At 44.4% G+C, this 18,478-nt stretch overlaps 1 protein-coding gene across 2 annotated transcripts in view; it reads right to left on the bottom strand.

Annotated features, from left to right (window-relative positions):
- Nucleotides 1-4,030: 4,030 nt before the first annotated feature.
- Syt11 (synaptotagmin 11) overlaps nucleotides 4,031-18,478 on the bottom strand; it is a 34,368-nt gene continuing 19,920 nt past the window's right edge. Inside the window, exons 4-5 of one of the 2 annotated variants that reach the window (XM_035450512.1) lie at nucleotides 7,788-7,908; nucleotides 4,031-7,070 (exon numbers count right to left, since the gene is read on the bottom strand). In XM_035450512.1, the coding sequence (XP_035306403.1) occupies nucleotides 6,760-7,070; nucleotides 7,788-7,908 (432 nt within the window). In that variant the 3' untranslated portion in view covers nucleotides 4,031-6,759. Of the gene's footprint in view, nucleotides 7,071-7,784; nucleotides 7,909-18,478 lie in introns of both variants that reach the window. The other variant, XM_027393149.2, reaches the window with a different exon arrangement.

Below are 18,478 nucleotides of genomic sequence, written 5' to 3'. Positions count from 1 at the left end.
GAGGCCAGGAGACAACATGTGGGAGTCTGTTTTCTCTGTCTACCATGTAGGGATTGAATTCAGTCTTCAGGCTTGGTGGCAGCCACCTCTACCCACTGAGCCATCTTGCCAGTCGTCCATCTCCCATTACAATTTGTATCTTTCCCTTAAATCTTCACCAGTAGTGGTGGTTGAAAAACGCAGGAACTGGGCAGTGGTGGTGCATGCTTTTAATTCCAGCATTCCAGAGGCAGAGGCAGAGGCAGGCAGATCTCTGTGAGAGAAACTCTGTCTGGGAGAGGGGGGAAGAGGAGAAGAAGAAGGAAGAAGGAGGAGGAGGAGAAGGAGAAGGAGGAGGAGGAGGAGGAGGAGGAGGAGGAGGAGGAGGAGGAGGAGGAGAAGAAGAAGAAGAAGAAGAAGAAGAAGAAGAAGAAGAAGAAGAAGAAGAAAGCTCAGTGGTAAAAGGCACTTGTTGCCACACCTGACAACTTGAGTAGGTTTCTACCACATGGTGGAGGAACCAGTTCACTGGTGCTGAAGAGATGCATTATCAGTTAAGAGCACTGACTGCTCTTTCAGAGAACCCAAATTCAATTTCCACCACCCACATCCTGGCTCACAACCCTCTGTAACTTTAGTTCCAGGGGATTCAGTGCTGCCTTCTGGCTTCCTCAGGCACTGCATATACAATATTCAGTGCATGCAGACAAAATAGCTATATGCATAGTAGAAGAACCAACTTTCAAAACCGTGCATTGACCTCATGTGCACATTGGCACATGTATGTGTGCATATTCACACATAAACGTAACTGGAATTGGATGAGGCTGCTGCAGGCTCTGCTACAGATGTGAGCTTGCTGCCATGTGAGCTTGGAGCAGTATGTTAACCTCCTGAACAGCAGTTTTCTCACCTGGTGCACACAGACACTTTACCTGTGACAGGGCTGCAAATAAGGATTAAGTCGATTTTATATGTATTATTGGCAAATTTATTAATATTCAGTCCATGTTAGCCAATAATTTTCTCATTGTTAAAAAGAGATACCAGGGGCTGGAGAGATGGCTCAGAGGTTAAGAGCACTGACTGCTCTTCCAGAGGTCCTGAGTTCAATTCCCAGCAACCACATGGTGGCTCACAGCTATCTGTTATGAGACCTGGTGCCCTCTTCTGGTGTGCAGATATACATGGAAGCAGAATGTTGTATACATAATAAATAAAATCTTTAAAAAAAAAAAAGAGATACCAGGCCATGGGGCAGGAGCCAGTAACCCCAGAACTCAGTGATGACAGAAGTTCAAAGCTAAGGCCAGATTTGCTGCATGAGAAAGAAAGAAGGGAAAGGGTGTGTTTACATGAATGACACCACTGCTGGACTCCAGGCAGTACCTGTTCGCCTCTGTAGATCACAAGCTCCAGAAAGCCAATGAGACCAATTGTGAGGACTTCCATAGGCTAAGGCATTGTGAGGGATTGACAAGAATGCCTTAGAGCAAGAAGCAAAGGGGCTCAGAAGGAAACGGTTGTCTCCCATGACCACACATGACCACCACATACATTGCCCCTTCCCAGCATTCTGTGTCCTTCTCCAAGGACATTCAACTCCAGGGCATTCCCTCGGCCACAGTGACCCATCCTCTCTTGTCAATAATTCAGAAATCCATATGACAGATGTTAAATTGACAGACACCAGGAAGAGATTATCTAGAGAATGCTGTGACCTTGCTTTCTTCTGGGAGAAATCTTGGTTGTTGGTTTCTGTGAGATGGGTCTCATTTCTCATTCTGTAGCCTAGGCTAGCTGAGAGCTCACAGCACCCCTGCCTTTGTCTTCCAAGTGTGTGTCTGTGCATCATTGAGCACGCCTGAGGCCCACAGAGGGCAGAATAACTCGGTTATGGATGGTTAAGAACCAACATGTGGGTGCTGGGAACGGAACCCAGATCCTGTGCAGGAGCAACAAGTGCTCTTAAACGCTGAGCCATCTCTTTAACCCAACACCCAGTCCTTAAAACAAAAACAAAAACAACAACAACAACAAAAAAAAAAACTGGACATGGTGACACACATCTTCAATTCCAGCAGAGGCAGGAGGATTTCCATGAGTTCAAGGCCACCCTGTTCTACACAGTGAGTGCAATGAGTTATATACCAGCCTGGAATACAGAACAAGACCATGTCTTAAAACTCAGAGAGAGAGAGAGAGAGAGATTATTTGAGTGACTTTGAAAGGACAGGTGCTTTTGCTGCTCTGCTTTCTCTTTCCTCATGGGGACAATGTTCACACAGCATGTTAGGACAATGAATCATTCTGATGAAAACCCCACAGTCAGGAAGTGGAGGCAGGAGGACTGAATGTGAAACCAGCCTGGTCTAAAATTCAAACAAAGCAAGAAAAGTGGGTGAATCATTCCAAGATACAGACTTGGAAGACATAAGAGTCCACAGCTCGTCAGAGTATTACGATAATAGAGTATTACACAGGTTGTTGGGTTGTCTCCTGTTTCTACAGAGAACCTGGAACTTCGCAAGCATGCATTTATTAGTGTGATGTTTGGTTAATCCTTATCTTCTGCCCACCATCTCCAAATAGGTCTCTTGCTATCAATGACTCGTATACTCAGTGACTGTCATTTAGTAGGTAACGTGTTAGGGTCAGAGATAGAAGTCAGGGGTTCCCAGCACTACCAAAGAAAGGAAAATGACCAAGAGAACAGAACTGACCACCAATAGTGCCTGTAATATTTATTTTTTGTTTCATAGTTGTTTTTGTTTGAAGCTGGGAGACAATTTCATTAAAAGTTTATGAGAAGCTGGGCAGTGGTGGCTGCTGGCACGCGCCTTTAATCCCAGCACTCAGAGACAGAGTTAGAGGCCAGCCTGGTCTAGAGAGTGAGTTCCATGACAGCCAGCTACACAGAGAAACCCAGTCTCCAAAAAAACAAAACAAAACAAAAAAGAGTTTACTAGAAAATCAACAGGGCAACAAAACTGCAAACAATGCAGCTGGGAGGAGGGGTGACTGTGCTTTGTGAGCAGCCAAGTGGGGAAAGAGAAGTGGAGTTCAGAGGAGAAAGCTCTGGACACCAGGGAAGGCAGGCCTAGGCTTTGGAAAAAGATAGAAGAAAGCTGAAAAGTTAGTTTTCTGAAGTAGTGTTTCATTTTGGAATAAGTATCTCCAATTAAAGGAGCAGACTAATTATCAGTGCTAAAACCTACCATCTCAGGGGCTGGAGAGATGGCTCAGAAGGGTGCTTGTTGCTCTTGCAGGGGACCCAGGTTTTGTTCCCAACACCCATATGGAAGTTTATGCCATCTGTAACTCCAGTTCTGGGGGAACTGACAGGCTCCCTCTTCTGACCCCTGTGAGCACTGCACATACAGTGCACATAACATACACGTCGGCAAACACTCCTGCACATAAATAAATCTAAAACCAAAAAAATCCTGTCTGCCCTGGTGGTTGAGGCTTTATAAGTCACACCTATTTTATACACCTGTATACCCAGAGTTGCATAACAGTTTCCCAAATGAAAGGAGGAGAAAGTGCAACAAGTGCTGGCCTAGAACACCCTTTGGGTGCCTGAGTGCTGTCACCAATCGCAGCCACCCAGATTTAAGAAAACCCAACTACATCACACTTAGGTGGAAGCTTATGAGATTTAATATTGATGTTCACCGTCTCTTTTTGTTTCTTTATTCTTAGTTACCTATTGTAACTAGTTATTTCAAAGTTTATAAGCAGTGGATGTAAATAGCCACACTACAATTCCAAAAGAATAAAATTCGGGCTGGAGAGATGGCTCAGAGGTTAAGAGCACCGATTGCTCTTCCAGAGGTCCTGAGTTCAATTCCCAGCAACCACATGGTGGCTCACAACCATCCGTTATGAGATCTGGTGCCCTCTTCTGGTGTACAGATATACATGGAAGCAGAATGTTATATACATATTAAATAAATGAAATCTTTAAAAGAAAAAGAATAAAGTTCATGTTGTTGCTGTAAAAAAAAAAGAAAAAGAAAAAGAAAAGAAAACCCAACTATCACCACAGTGCCTATTTAACGAGTCAGTCTTTATTCTGCACGCGTGTGGCGCATTAACAAGTTCAACATACAAGAGAGCATGACACATTGCAGGTTAGCGTCACAGCAGTATGTCACAGCAGTATGCAATTTCACACAGTTCATGTTAGCTTTTTCCTTTTTTTTTTTCTTTTTAATTTGACACTGTTATTTTTGAGCTTTATTTTTACAAGAGAAGACACAAGGTAAAGAAAGACGACCTGTTTGTGGAGAGGGATCGTGGTGAGGGCAATGTCACTGTCATGACCAATATTGAAAGTCTTCCATATCCCTCTCCTACATAGGTCACCCTGGTCCCACACAGCAGTTCTCTGCTCCATAGCACAGCACTGTCCATAAACGCTACATTGCAGCTGTGCTCTGCTAAGACTGCAAAGAAGGAAGAACTCATAATGGAACCTTTGATACTGTGAATAGCTCTCCTAGTCCCCAAAGAGTCAAGAAATCTACATAGGACTGGCTGCTGGGAGATCGGGAGTGACCTTTCCCTAACCTATTCCTAACCACAAGTGCCTTGTGCAAAAGCTAGGATGTGACTCTCTTGTCTTCCAACTGACAGGAAGAGGCATTCTGCCTCCACCCACACCAGCGAGCTCTACAAAGAGCAGATGTGAAAGCCAAAGTCAGCTAAGAAGCTTTAGGACATGCTGGATCAGGCCTGAGGTAGGAGGAGGAACCCTGCACTGTCTTTTTTTCTGGCAAAAACACCGAGGCAGCCCTGAGCCTGTGGAAGTACTGGCTCTCCCCATCCCCCACTGCTCAGTAGATCCAGGGGATGCAAGGGGTTGAGCTGCAGGGAGGTGGGGATGGGAGCAGCGGGAGAGGCTGTTTCCCCCACTTCTCAGGAGGAGCTGCAGAGGCACACACAGCAGGACAGAGACCAGACTCCACCTGTCACTCAGCATTGCTTCCCCGGAAGGAGACAGAGCTGCTGAGTGACTTCTGATCTTTACACATTAAGGCGACGAAGAGGAACCATTTAGATTTTTTTCCCCACCGGGGCTTGGAATGCTCCTGCCAGGTTTTCATTAAACTATGTCAAAATGCCTTTTTAGAAAACAAAAAGTATTTTCTTCTACGTATGATACAATATTTACATTCCATGGGTTAAAGGACAGAGACTAGTGGTGTGATCCCAGCTGATGGCGAGAGAGTAAATCAGATCATGGGATATAAAGGTTGACAAGGGCAAGAACAGAGTGGGTTTCCCTGCCTATACAGGACCACTCTGCATTGCCAAGAATCCCACAGGGGGGAAAAAATAAAAACCAAGACAAAAAAACAACAGAACAAAACAAACAAAAAAAATGGAAGGATGGGTGGGGGTGGGCAGAGTGGATTTGATTCTTAAGCACTAAGGGAACACCAAAGGCAGTGTCACCACCCTCTCCATGGAAACCCAGCTTGTCCACTCCTTCTCAGAAGCAAGCTAGGAAGTGATGGTCCTGTAGGGAATTGGGCACTTCATCACAGATAATCTTTCAGGCCCTGGGTCAAGCTGCTTCTTATTCTACCGAGGCCCTCTTCAGGCTGTCAAAAATAGGCACTGCCCCTGGAAGGTCACCTCTCATTCCTGAAGTCTCCATGCAGAGCCCTGGATCTGCACTGCCCTTCCCCGGGGCAGAAAGATGATGGAAGTCTGGTTTCCCAACCTTCACACCCTGCAAGACTCTCACTTCTCCAGCCTTCCACTTGCTGCTGAGGAGAGTGGGGCTCTGAAGGCATCCATCCCTGTTATCTCACTACTCAGCCCCACTCAGCTTTCTTAAGAGCCACTACTGTAAACCTTGGGGAGAAAGAGTCATTTCTGAGGCCTGTTTCCCTATGAAACAGAAAGCATCTACATCAGGAGGAGATGCCAGAGCTTCTGCGTGGATATTTATCTCCTTCCCTTGTCCCCTGACCTGCAAGTAGCGTTTGGGATCAGCTGGTGTTCAACGGTACTTCCCTCTGGCTGAGGCTGAAGGCTCCAAAGCTTCCAGAGAAGTCAGTGAGTCCTAAGTCCGGTTCCACCTCCCAAGCCTGCCATGCTCATCAGAGCTGTCACTAGTTACTGACTGCCTGTTGCCTGCCCCTTTATGGCAGGGGGCTAACAGCAGACATCCCATTCTCAATCACTGTTTCTCCTGCAAACCCCACTTGTTTCTTTGCTCACTAGAGACCTCTGGACTTGGAACACAGCCAAAGAGCAGAGCCCTGAGAGGTGATAGAAAAAAGGATGGAATGATGGGAACATGGGATTTTACAAGAGTAGACTTTTCTTCTGCAATGATGGGGTAACCCAGAGAAGCCCGATAAAAAGAGGCCAATTTTAGGGGGATCAGCAAATACAGTTCAGCACAAAACACAATTTTCATGGATTAAAATCTGCAACTTGATATCGGTTAGGCTAATTTCTTGTTTGTATTAGACATGCAAGTATAAGGTTACATTGTTATATATAGACTGTGGGGTCTTTCCTTCTCTCCCCCCACCCTCATTTTAAAAAGAAAAGATCGTCTAGTGCCTTGCAAAGAAGAAAACAATCCTCCTGCTAAGAACCGATCTGCAGCTGTGTGGAATATGATGTTCTTTGTGTGGTTTGTTTTGTAAGAAATTTTCTTCTACAACTAAAATGAGGTTTTGAGTCAGCTTCTCTGTCATCTCTCCCCGCCATGTGCCTCCCCAGCCTGGCCCCAGGGTTGGAGGCGAGAAAGAATTAGTACTCGCTCAGACTGTGCCATTTGGCTATGGGCTTGCGGGGACTCTCGCAGACCTCTCTCCAGTGTTCCGCACCACTGGTGGTGACACTGTGTGCCCCCAGGATCAGCCTGCCCACCACCTCATTCTTTGTAGTGCGATCGAAGTCAATGACAAGAAACTCAATGCTAATATCAGGCAGGAGGTCGGTGGGGATGTCATAGATGAAGGACTCATTGAAGACTGGGTTCAAAGTACACTTCTTTACGTGGGTTTTCTTCTTGGCGATGCGTTTCCTGCCGTAGTAGACGTTCACCTTGACATAAGGATCTGGAGCCACCAAAGAGAAAAAAGAGAGACAGGCCCATGACACAGTCCTCGGATATGTGTGGTAGCTTTGTGTTTAGAACCTAAATAGCCGTTCTCAACCTGTGCGTCTCGACTCCTTTGGTGTCCCCCGATCAGATATCCACATAATGATTCCTAACAGCAGCAATGTTACAGTTATGAAGTAGCAACAGAATAATTTTATGGCTGGGGATCACCGGAACATAAGGAACCACACTGAAGGGTCGCAGCATTAGGAAGGTTGAGAAGCACTAGTATAGATGGAGGAGACGCTCGTTCTAATCTTTGCTGACTGACCATCAGGTCTCCGGTGGTCACACCATAGATGTACACAGGTGACACACGAGTCTGGCTGCCTAGATGGAGTCTGGGGAAACCAAGCAGGTTTGGAGTGGACCAAGTGCAGGTCTGTCTGAGGAAATCAGGAAGCATTGTCAAGGGCATGGGGACGAACAGATATCAGCAGTCCTTTTCACAAGTCTCACCTGGGACATCTGCTCTGCCATGCACAGGATTTAGAATGCCCCTGTTGGCTCACCCAAATCACCACTGTGGCTGGGTAAACTACCGGCCTAGTCATGGGGAGCAAAAGTAGACAGAAGACTAGGTAGGCAGTGAAAGAGAGCGGGGTTTGGACATGGTGAAATCAGGGGCAGTGGGGGGGGGTGGTTCAGACAGGTTGAAGTAAATAGCTGCTACCTGAGAGACCGGTGATATCCATCTTCGGCAAGTGTCTGGCTTTGAGGACCACCACTGTCATTCTCTGTGCCACAGGCTGGTATGACAGAGATACCTGGAGCTCCCCGCGGCTAATGCACTTCTGTAAGAGAGAGACCTCAGGTGAGAGTCCTGGCAGGGGAGCAGGGGACTCCACAGACCTGCAGAGGAGCGGAGCAGAGCCTGCAGGTGGGCACGCTTAGGGACAAGGAAAGGGTGTGCATCCAAGCCAGGTACAACATGAAAGTCAGCCCAGGCTCTTAAAGCTACACTGGCTGATTTAAATGCTGACTCCTGTGTCCTTCTCTCTTTCTTTTGGTGGTTCTAGGAATTGCATTTAAGGCCTCCTGCATACTAGGCTAGCATTCTACCACTAGCTGGGCCTTAGTCTCAGCACTGCAGAGGCTGATGCATGAGTTTGAGGCCAGCCAGGGCTGCATAGTAAAATCCTGTCTCAAAAAAAGAAAAGAAAGAAAAGTATTGGCCAGGTGGTAGTGTCACACAACTTAGTCTTAGCACCTGGGAAGCAGAGGTAGGTGACTCTCTGTTATGAATTGTAAATATCCAATATGCAGGGTATCTGATATTAGATCCCTAAAGGGGTCACAAACCCCAGGTTGAGAACTACTGTTCTAAGTGAAAAAGTAGTTCTAGGGATTACATTTGAAGCCTTAGCATTCTTGGCAAGCTGCAGCCCCCAAATGCAGCCTTTAGCTTTTGGAGGAAGCATAGGAGGAAGTATACTTGTGTTTCCATGGTTTTTCTCTGCTTGGCTGAAGCTCCACTTTGTTCTTGTTTTACTATACGGATCAGCTCTTGACTGTATTTGTAAGTACCCATGCCTAAATGCCTAATAAAAATGTTTTCCTTGCCTATCAGTGAGCTTCTGAGTTTTTTCCTTTTGTGAGTATTCAGAAAGTGTGACTGGAAAATCTAATTTCTCTTTCACTACTAGCCATAACAACACAGAAAGTAATGTCTCTGGGAAATGCCTTCCTAAACACCAAAAAATGAGCTGTTCAATACAGCAGCCATCAGCTGTGTGCGTCTGCCTTCCTTAGCTTCAACTCATTAAAAGTAAACGAGGAAGGGCTGTAGAGCTGCTTAGTGGTTAAGAACACTTGTTGCTCTTGCAGATAATGGAGTTTGACTCCCAGCACACACATGGTAGCTCACAGCCATCCATCACCCCAGTTCCAGGGAACCTGACATCATCTTCCACTTCTGACTTCCATGGGCACCAGGCACACATGATGCCCACATAGGCACCCCCACAGGCAAAAACTCAAACACAAATTTTTTTATTTTATTTATTTATTTATTTATTTTTGGTTTTTCGAGACAGGGTTTCTCTGTGGCTTTGGAGGCCGTCCTGGAATTAGCTCTTGTAGAACAGGCTGGTCTTGAACTCACAGAGATCTGCCTGCCTCTGCCTCTGTCTTCCGAGTGCTGGGATTAAAGGCGTGCGCCACCACCGCCCGGCTTGCTTTTTAATTATTAAAAAAAATCATTAAACAAGGAACTGGAGAGTTGACTTGGAGGTTAAATGCGCTGACTGCTTTAGCAGAGGACCGGGTTCAATTCTCAGTACCCACAAGTAGACTTGTAGAATATTACTTTAACTATGCAAAGGTGTGTTACATTTGTTTATTCTGCAATTGTTTAATTATGAAAAGATGTGTTGCTCTTTCACCTTGCCTGCCTAAGGCACCTGACTGGTCTAAGAAAAAGCTGAACTTCCAATAGCTAGAGAGGAGAGGAATAGGTGGGGCTGCAGAGAGAATAAGTAGGAGGAGGAATGTAGGCTCAAGAAAGAAGGAAATAAGGAGGAAGAGAACAAAGGAGAAAGAGAGGGACACACCCAGGGCCAGAAGCCAGGCAGCTGTCAGACATAGAGTAGGACATACAGGATGAAAGAAAGGTAAAAAACTCCGAGGAGGTAAAAACATAGATGAAGATAAGCAGGTTAAATTAATTTACTAGAGGTAGTGGGACAAGCATAAGATAAGGCTGAGCATTTATAACTAATAATAAATCTCTGTGTCATGATTTGGGAGCTGGTTGGTGGCCCCAAAGGAATCTTAATACATTTGACTTCCAAGGTGGGGTCCAAATTTCTACATAGGGCCTAAGAAAGCTGGGGGGAAAGCTTTTTTAAGCTTTAAAAGCTCTTTTAAGAGGCTTTTCTTGAGTAGCCAGCACATGAAGTAGAAACAACATGCTAAGTAAAAAGGCCTGCCACAGGCCAGGCACCAGCTTCCTAGAGCTGGGGTGGTTCAATGTAGCCATCAGTTAACAGCTGAAATAGAAGTCAGGCAGTGGTGGGGCGCACCTTCAATCCCAGCACTCAGGAGGCAGAGGCAGGCCGATCTCTGTGAGTTCAAGGCCAGTCTGGTCTACCAGAGCCAGGACAGCCTCCAAAGCCACAAAACCTTGTCTTGAAGAAAAAAAAAAGATTCACTTATTTATCTATTTTATGTGTATGTGTACTTTGTCTACATGCATGCCTGCACACCAGAAGAGGGAATAGGATCCCATTACAGATGGTTGTGAGCCACCATGTGGTTGCTGGGAATTGAACTCAGGACCTCAGGAAGGGCAGTCAGTGCTCTTAACCTCTGAGCCATCTCTCCAGCCCCTGAGTAGCCAGCACTCTTAACCTCTGAGCCATCTCTACTGCCCCAGCAAAGTCTTTAAAGAGAGAGTAAAGTAATATAAAGGAAAAAAAAAAAGTCAAGTAAAGACGGGAAATACACAGGGATTCTGTATAGTGTTGTATTGACTTTGAATTTTTTGAATGCTGATGTGCACATGACGGCTGCTGAGAGACAGTGGATTGTAAAAGGGACAGCTGAATTAAACCAGCCTAGAAACTTTAGGAATGTCTTAATTTTAAAATGGAATTCAGAAAATGTATTGCGTTGAGGGAAAGGTTATGCTTTTATTTCCACAAGAAACAAAAGACTATGGATTCCTTCAAGGTTAATAGAGATCAGGTTTGAAAATGTTGGCTACAGAAATAAACCAAGAAGGGATGGAGATGTCTCAGAGGTTAAGAGCCCTGACTGCTCTTCCAGAGGTCCTGAGTTCAATTCCCAGCACCCACATGGTGGCTCACAACCATCTGTAATGGGATCTGGGTCCCTCTTCTGGCCTGCAGGCATACATACAGACGGAGCATCCATACATTAAAAACAAACATCTTTTGAAAAAGAAAGAAACCAAGAAAAACTACAAAACAGGTGACATATATACCGATCACTCTGCATGGGAATAGTTCTGAGACTGAACAACTAATGTGACAACTAGCTTTCCCAGAAGATGACCATTATCTCAATTTTCTCAGTTCCCTAAAGATGCTGTTACCCCCCAGACAACAGTGCTGTGGAATAATAAAATGTGTTACATTCATTAATGCTATGGAGCAGTTGTTTAATGATGCAAAGATGTGAAGATGTGTTGCATTTTTTTCTTTTTTCTTTTTTTTCCGAGACAGGGTTTCTCTGTGGCTTTGGAGGCTGTCCTGGAACTTGCTCTTGTAGACCAGGCTGGTCTCGAACTCATAGAGATCCGCCTGCCTCTGCCTCCCGAGTGCGTGTGCCACCACCGCCCAGCGTGTTGCATTCTTTTATAAGGCATTTGTTAACTCTGTGAAGCTGTGTTACTTTGTCTGTCTAAAACAACCGATTGTTCTGATAACGAGTTTAATGGCCAATAGCAAGACAGGAGAAAGGATAGGCAGGGCTGGCAGACAGGAGAATAAATAGGAGGAGAAATCTGCAAAGCGAAGATTTAAGAGCAAGAAACAGAGTAGTACATTAGGGGTCAGCCACCCAGCTACACAGCAAATCATGAAGTGAGGAGAAAAGAAAAGATATACAGAAATAGAAAAAGGTAAAAGCCCAGAGGCAAAAGGTAGATGGGTTAATTTAAGAAAAGCTGACCAGCTGGGTAGTGGTGGTGCATGCTTTTAATCCCAGTACCTGGGAGGCAGAGGCAGGTGGATCTTTTGAGTTCAAGGCCAGCCTGGTCTACAGAGCAAGTTCAAGGATGGGCTCCAAAGCTACAGAGAAACCCTGTCTTGCAAAAACAAAGAAACAAACAAAGTAAATAAAAGCTGGCTAGAAACAAGCCAAGGTAGGGCTAGCATTTGTAAGAAAGAATCAATAAGCCTCTGTGTGTGTATTTATTTGGGAGCTGGATGTGGGCCCCCAAAGAACAAAGAGACAAAGAGTAAAAGAGTTAAAAACAACAACAACAAATCCCAACATTTTACCCTTAGAATGTGGAGCCATATTTCTATGTGGGGCCTTAGAAAGCTTAAAAAAAAAAAAAAAAAATAGGTATGGGTGTTCTGCAAAGCTAGTTCCAGGACAGCCATGTCAGTTATACAGACAAACCCTGACTTGAAAAACAAACAAAAACAAAAAGGAAGGAAAGAAAGGAAGGAAATTCTGCTGATAGCAGAGACTTAAACAGCCTTTTGCATGTTAAATAGAAAAAAGTGAAGTAAATAAAAACATCTACTACAGTGCAAAGCACTGACATTCCATACCAGGGCGGGGGAGGGGAGAGGGGAGGCTGGATACAGTCCTTGGTCAAATGCACCTTGGACAGGGCCCAGAACTTTAGGCCTGGCTTTCACAAACCAAGAAGCTGGTGGAGCCATCCAATAGAACCACACAGAGGACCCAGCTGTAGCTTAGCAATTTAAAGTTTGTTCACATGGTTAAAAAAGGATAAAAGAAATTCGGCAAAGGAGGTCCAGATGGAAAAAAAAAAAAAAAAACCTCTGAACAGGTTCTAGTGTATCTTACAATGTGTGTAGGCTTAAGAAAGAAAAGGGTTTGGACAGTCATAGAAAGAAATAAATAGTTTAAAAATAATAAAGTTTTTAAAGAGAGAAGTAAAGTAATTTAAAAAAGGAATAAGCCATGTAAGGATGGAAACTATACAGGGAGTCTGGATCCTACATAGTATTGTGTTGATTTTGAATGTTTTGAATGCTGATAAGCAAACAACAGCTGCTAAGAGATTTAGGATTGAAAGAAGGATTGAGGAAATAAACCAGCCTATATATTTTAAGAATGCCTTAACTTTAAAATGGAAGTTAAAAAATGTATTTGTCAAATGGAAGTCAAGCCGGGCGTAGGTGGCACATGCCTTTAATCCCAGCACTTGGGAGGCAGAGGCAGGTGGATCTCTGTGAGTTCGAAACCAGCCTGGTCTACAAGAGCTAGTTCCAGGACAGCCTCCAAAGCCACAGAGAAACCCTGCCTCGAAAAACCAATTAAAAAAAAAAAAAAAAAAAAAAGGAAGTAAAAAATGCTTTAGAGAAGTTTTGCTTCTGTTTCCACAGGAAACGAAAGGCTGTGGGTTCCTTCCAGGTTGGTATAGATCAGATTTGATCAAGGGAGACCTCTTGAAACTTGACAGGTGATGTCTATCAACAGAGGCTACCACTGGTCTTCCCAGGACTTGGCTATTATCTCAATTTTTCTCAGGGACCCCTAAAGATGCCTTTGTCCACAGACAACAGAAAACAGTCTAGAGAACATGACACCCACATTTCCAAGAGGTGGGGTGGGTAGTCTTTGGTTATTTGGTGGGTTATGGATGTTTATTATCATTTAGGGGAATACAGTATATTAATAAAAATTTAAAGTTATTTTTGACACACTGTATATATGTTTCTACTCTTGTTTAAGGTATTGTACCTATGCAGTTCATTTAAAAATATAAGGTAAAGCCGGGCAGTGGTTTGGAACACCATTAATCCCAGCAGTCAGGGAGGCAAAAGCAACAGGATATCTGTGAATTCAAGGCCAGCCTGGTCTACAGAGTGAATTCCAGGACAGCCAGAGCTAAACAGAGAAATCCTGTCTCAAAAAAAAGCAAGGTAAAATTCTAATTTTTAGAGCTTTTATTATAAACTATTGAGGCTAATCAAGAAACACAGGTTAGTCATTTATAACAATCAAATTTGTAGATATGCTAGGCATGTTTTCAAGATCATATAGAGAAATATTTTAGAAAGGTAAATGGTCTTCAAACACTTCAAGGACCTATAGAATATGGCATTTAAAATGTTTTGTTAATATAAGAGCAGTTTCTTGCCCAAATGGCTAGCTTTGCCACAATGAAAGCAAACTCCATAAGGAGTTTCTTCAATGCCCATCATCTTCTTTGAAGTAAATTGCTGTTATCGGCAAGAAACTGCTCTGCCTGGGCTGCCTGACAGTATGCTGTACAAACTGGACATTCAGGACACACAAGAAAAAGACTGTTGAACTTTGCCAAGACAAGGTGGGGAAATCCTTCAAAATTCCTGCTTCACTGAGAAGTCTGCCAGATATTCTAGGCTTGTATACTGAAGATGGATGCCCCACATTACAGAGGAACTTTGGGTGACTGTCCAGGCAGCTAGATGTCTTCGTCATTTCTAGAGTTTTGGATGTTGCTTACACTGCACTTCCTATTTATGCAGGTAATATTATATCTTTCTGTTGTCTTTGATGGAGCTGAAGACTAGATAGTTATAACCATAGAAAGTAAATTAGGCATAAAACTTTGGAATCACTAAGATAGATTATGAAGTATTTTCTCTGAATTTGATAAGTACAAATGGACTGGATATTGTAAATGTAATTCTTTTTTTAAAAGGTTTATTTATTTATTTATTTATTTATTTGTTTGTTTATTACATATACAATGTTCTGCCTGCAGGCCAGAAGAGGACACCAGATCCCATTACAGATGGATGTGAACCACCGCTCAGTTGTAAATGTAATTCTGACTTGATAACTGTTCTTATTACCACAGTTCTACTATGGTAAAGTTAAATCCCTTCATTTCTATTCAGACCAAAATGTCTGTAGCTCCAGTTCCGGGGGACCTGATGTCGTCTTCTGGCCTCTGAGAGCTCTGCATAATGTGGTCCATAAATGTAGGCAAACATTCACACACAGAAGAGTAGAATGAGTTCTTGGCCACACTACATAGTTCATGGTTCATTAGGTAGTACTTAGTACAGAGAAAATACTCAATGCCCCACCCCTGGACAGATCCAAAAGGAATTTTGGCTGTGAGTGGTAGGTAGCACATACCTCTATTTTCAGCCCTTGGGAAGCTGAAGCAAAAAGACTGGAGTTTGAGTTCAGCCTGGGCTACACGGCAAGGTTCTGTCTCAAAAGCAACCACATACACATACACACACAAAAGTGAAAGTGCGTGTGGTGGTGACTTCCCACAATCCCTGCACTCGGGATAAAGTAGGAGAACTGACAGTTGCATACTATCATCCTCCAACGGGCTGGAGAGATGGTGTAGAGGACCCGAGTTTGGATCCCAGGACCCATGTCAGATGGCTCATGATCACCTGTAACTCTGATTCCAGGGAAACTGATGCCCTCTTCTGGTTCCCTTAGGCACTCACACAGTGGCTGGCATGCATGCATACATACATACATACTTACATACATACATACATACATACATACATACAATATTGCTAGGCAGTGGTGGTGCACGCCTTTAATCCCAGCACTCTCGAGGCAGAGGCAGGAGTATCTCTGAGTTCTAGACCAGCCTGGTCTACAAGAGCTACTTCTAGGACAGCCTCCAAAGCTACAGAGAAACCCTGTCTCGAAAAACCAACCCCTCCAAAAAAAAAAACCAACCAAACAAACAAACAAAAAACTGAACATGGTAGAGCACACCCATAATCCCAGCGTTTGAGAGGAAGACCAGGAGGATACAAAATTCAAGGTCAAAGTTGATCCTTCTCTAGGGTCTAGCAGTAACATAGTTTTCATGATGCATCAAGTAAAGTTTGCAACAGACAAGCGACCACAACAGACAATTATAACTAATGAAAATGGAGATTCCTGGAGCCCAGTACCAACAGTTAAAAGTTCAACACAACTTCTCCACCTAAGGCTCAGGGATTCTTTTGAAGAAGGAGCAGAAAAACTGTCAGGGCCAGAGGCTGAGGAGGTCGGCTGTGGGATTCTGTCTCCCAGAACTGTCAGGGAAGCTCAGTGAAGCCTCACCAACATAACTGCCCAAAGGTGAGCTGAACAAGTCTCACACCTACAATCCCACTGCTTAACAGGAGCTAGGGTCAAGAGTTTATGGTCTTCCTGTGTTACATAAGAGCCTATCTCAAAACTCCAAACACTGGGCTGAAGAGACAGACAGCTCAGTGGAAAAAAACACTTGCTAGGTTTGGTTTCCAGTATCCCCATGTTGGTTCACAACCTCTATAATTCCAGCTCCAGGGAATCCAAGGCTCTCTTTGACCTCCCAGGGCACCAGGCACATATGTGGTATGCATAACATACACAGACAAAACACTAGTACACATTAACAAAAAAATCTAAAAAGGATACTACACACACACACACACACACACACACACACACACACACACACACACACACACAGAGAGAGAGCAAAAAAAAAAAATCAAACAAACAAATAGGATTATGTCTTAGAGCCAGACATAGTTGCACATGCCTGTAACTCTGCCACTACAAAGTCTAAAGAGGAAAGATGGCAAATTGAACCTAGATCTGGTAGCTTGGGGGTCTAGACCCTCTCAAACCAAAACCAAAACCAAAAGCCCTGGAATCTATAGTATAAGTTTTTTAGTTACTTGTTTAAAGCTGATCCCCAGATACTCTGTTCTTTTGGAGTCACCTGAAATCAAAATCCCTGTGTCTCATCCCTAGTTCTTTGGGAAAATAGACTTCTAGTTTTCTCCCCTAAATCATTCCTCAGACACGACCTCTTCTCCTGACCTCCTCTATCACCTCTGGCTCTTTGCCGCGGGCAGAATGCCCACCCCCATTCAGCAGCCTTTGTGCTACCCAAGCCTGCAGCCACAATGCTACCTAATGCCGTTCCACTCTGCAAGGAAGGCCAGATTCATGCTGTTCCCTTGGTCCCCTCCTCTTTTCATTCTATCCAATTCTCAATTCAAGCATCCCTGTCAATGGCTCTTTTGAGCCACTGAGGGCTGGGAGTGAGGCTGTTTCCCAGTCTCTGGACCTAGTGAGGCAAAGACCCCGTTGTGGAGTAAGCAAACAGAAAGCTGTGGAGGAAAGGTCTTAGTTGTGTCTGATGGAGGGCCCCTGCAGTGGTACAGGGGACCAGAACCAAGAACCCAAACTATACATTCAGATAAAAGAAAACCTGAGTGAAGTCAGGGCCACATCCTAATGCCTAGTTGAACACCTCCCTCAGAGTAATTTCTACTCAGAGCCTGCATCTGCACTGGGTGGACCTCTGTGCCCTCAATAAACCTTTCGTGGGACCAGAAGTCTGCAGGGCCACTACCACTCTAAATCACAACCATGAGAAAATGCAAGAAACAAAACCTGCACATTCCACTGCCCCGCCTTCCCACAGGAAAGAGCTCTTTGTGCCCCTGGAGTATTGACGTGTTCTTTACTTCTCTTTTCAGTCCCAATAGCTAGACTGGGCGACCTTGGAGGTCCCATGTAAATCTGGGATTTTAAGAACCCTGTCATTCCCAAGGAACGTTAGAGGCCATCTCATGACTCTTACTACCCTGCCTGTCACCTCTTTCTCACCCCTCCCCAGCTCACTCTGCACCGTTTGATCCCTTCTCTCCTGTTCCAGGCTTATGAGAATGTGAGTTCACTCGTGAATACTAAGTAAAATATAAGAAAACAAAACAGTTACTCAAAAAAAATATTTTCAAGGGCTGGAGAGACAGCTCAACGTTTAAGAGCACTTGGCTACTCTTCTAGACAACCTGGTTTGATTCCCAGAACGTGCATGGGCAGCTGAGACAGTCTGTAACTCCAGTTCCAGGGGGATCCCATGCCCTTTGCTGGCATCTGTGGGTGTGAGGCACACAAGTTGTGTACAAACATACATACACGTACAATAAGAATAAATTTTAAAAATTAATTCCATAGGCCAGGCATGGTGCCACATACCTTTAATCTCACCATTTGGCAGACAGAGGCAGGGGGATCTCTATGAATTCAAAGCCAGTCTGGTCTACATAGCTCAGGCCAGCCAGAGCTATACAGCTATACAGTGAGACTCTGTCTCAAAAAAAAAAAAAAAAAAAAAGTCTGGGGGCTTTTTATTCACACCTAGACTCCACTCCAGAACCGAATTAAGCACACGTACCACCACACCTTTGTGTGGCTTTGTTCATGTTACACGAGCATTCTACCAACCAGGCCATATCCCTGGCCCTCCTACCAAGGAATCTTTGAAGGAAGATAACTTGGTTACAAGCTATAAGAGGATGTCCTGGGCTGTCTGTCGGACCCTGTGTTAGATCCCCAATACATCCCTAGAGGCCTCCCCAAAATAAATGATACCTCTTAAAGATGAACTGGAAAATGAAATGTCTAGAGTACCTCTAGCTGAAGCCTACCAGGGACAGACATGAAGGGCAGGCATTTTGACATAGGAGGATTAGGAGTAGGTATTTGGGGGCTGTTCTGGAGATCTTGGGGATGAGTGAAGGAGTCACCATGGATGAAGTCAGACAGAATCCCAGATACTGATCACAGATATAAGCTCACGAAGTGTGGGAGTCTGGTAAGCTCCAGGTCCTGTCTGGGCCTCTCCTACTGTGATGTATTGCTCAGGATCCTAGCCCTGGCTTCATCCTCATGAAAGGAGTT

Source organism: Cricetulus griseus, assembly GCF_003668045.3.
Source record: "Cricetulus griseus strain 17A/GY chromosome 1 unlocalized genomic scaffold, alternate assembly CriGri-PICRH-1.0 chr1_0, whole genome shotgun sequence".
Taxonomy (NCBI): Eukaryota; Metazoa; Chordata; class Mammalia; order Rodentia; family Cricetidae; genus Cricetulus; species Cricetulus griseus.
Note: the sequence above shows the minus strand (reverse complement) of the source record. Positions and strands in the feature narration are given on the sequence as shown.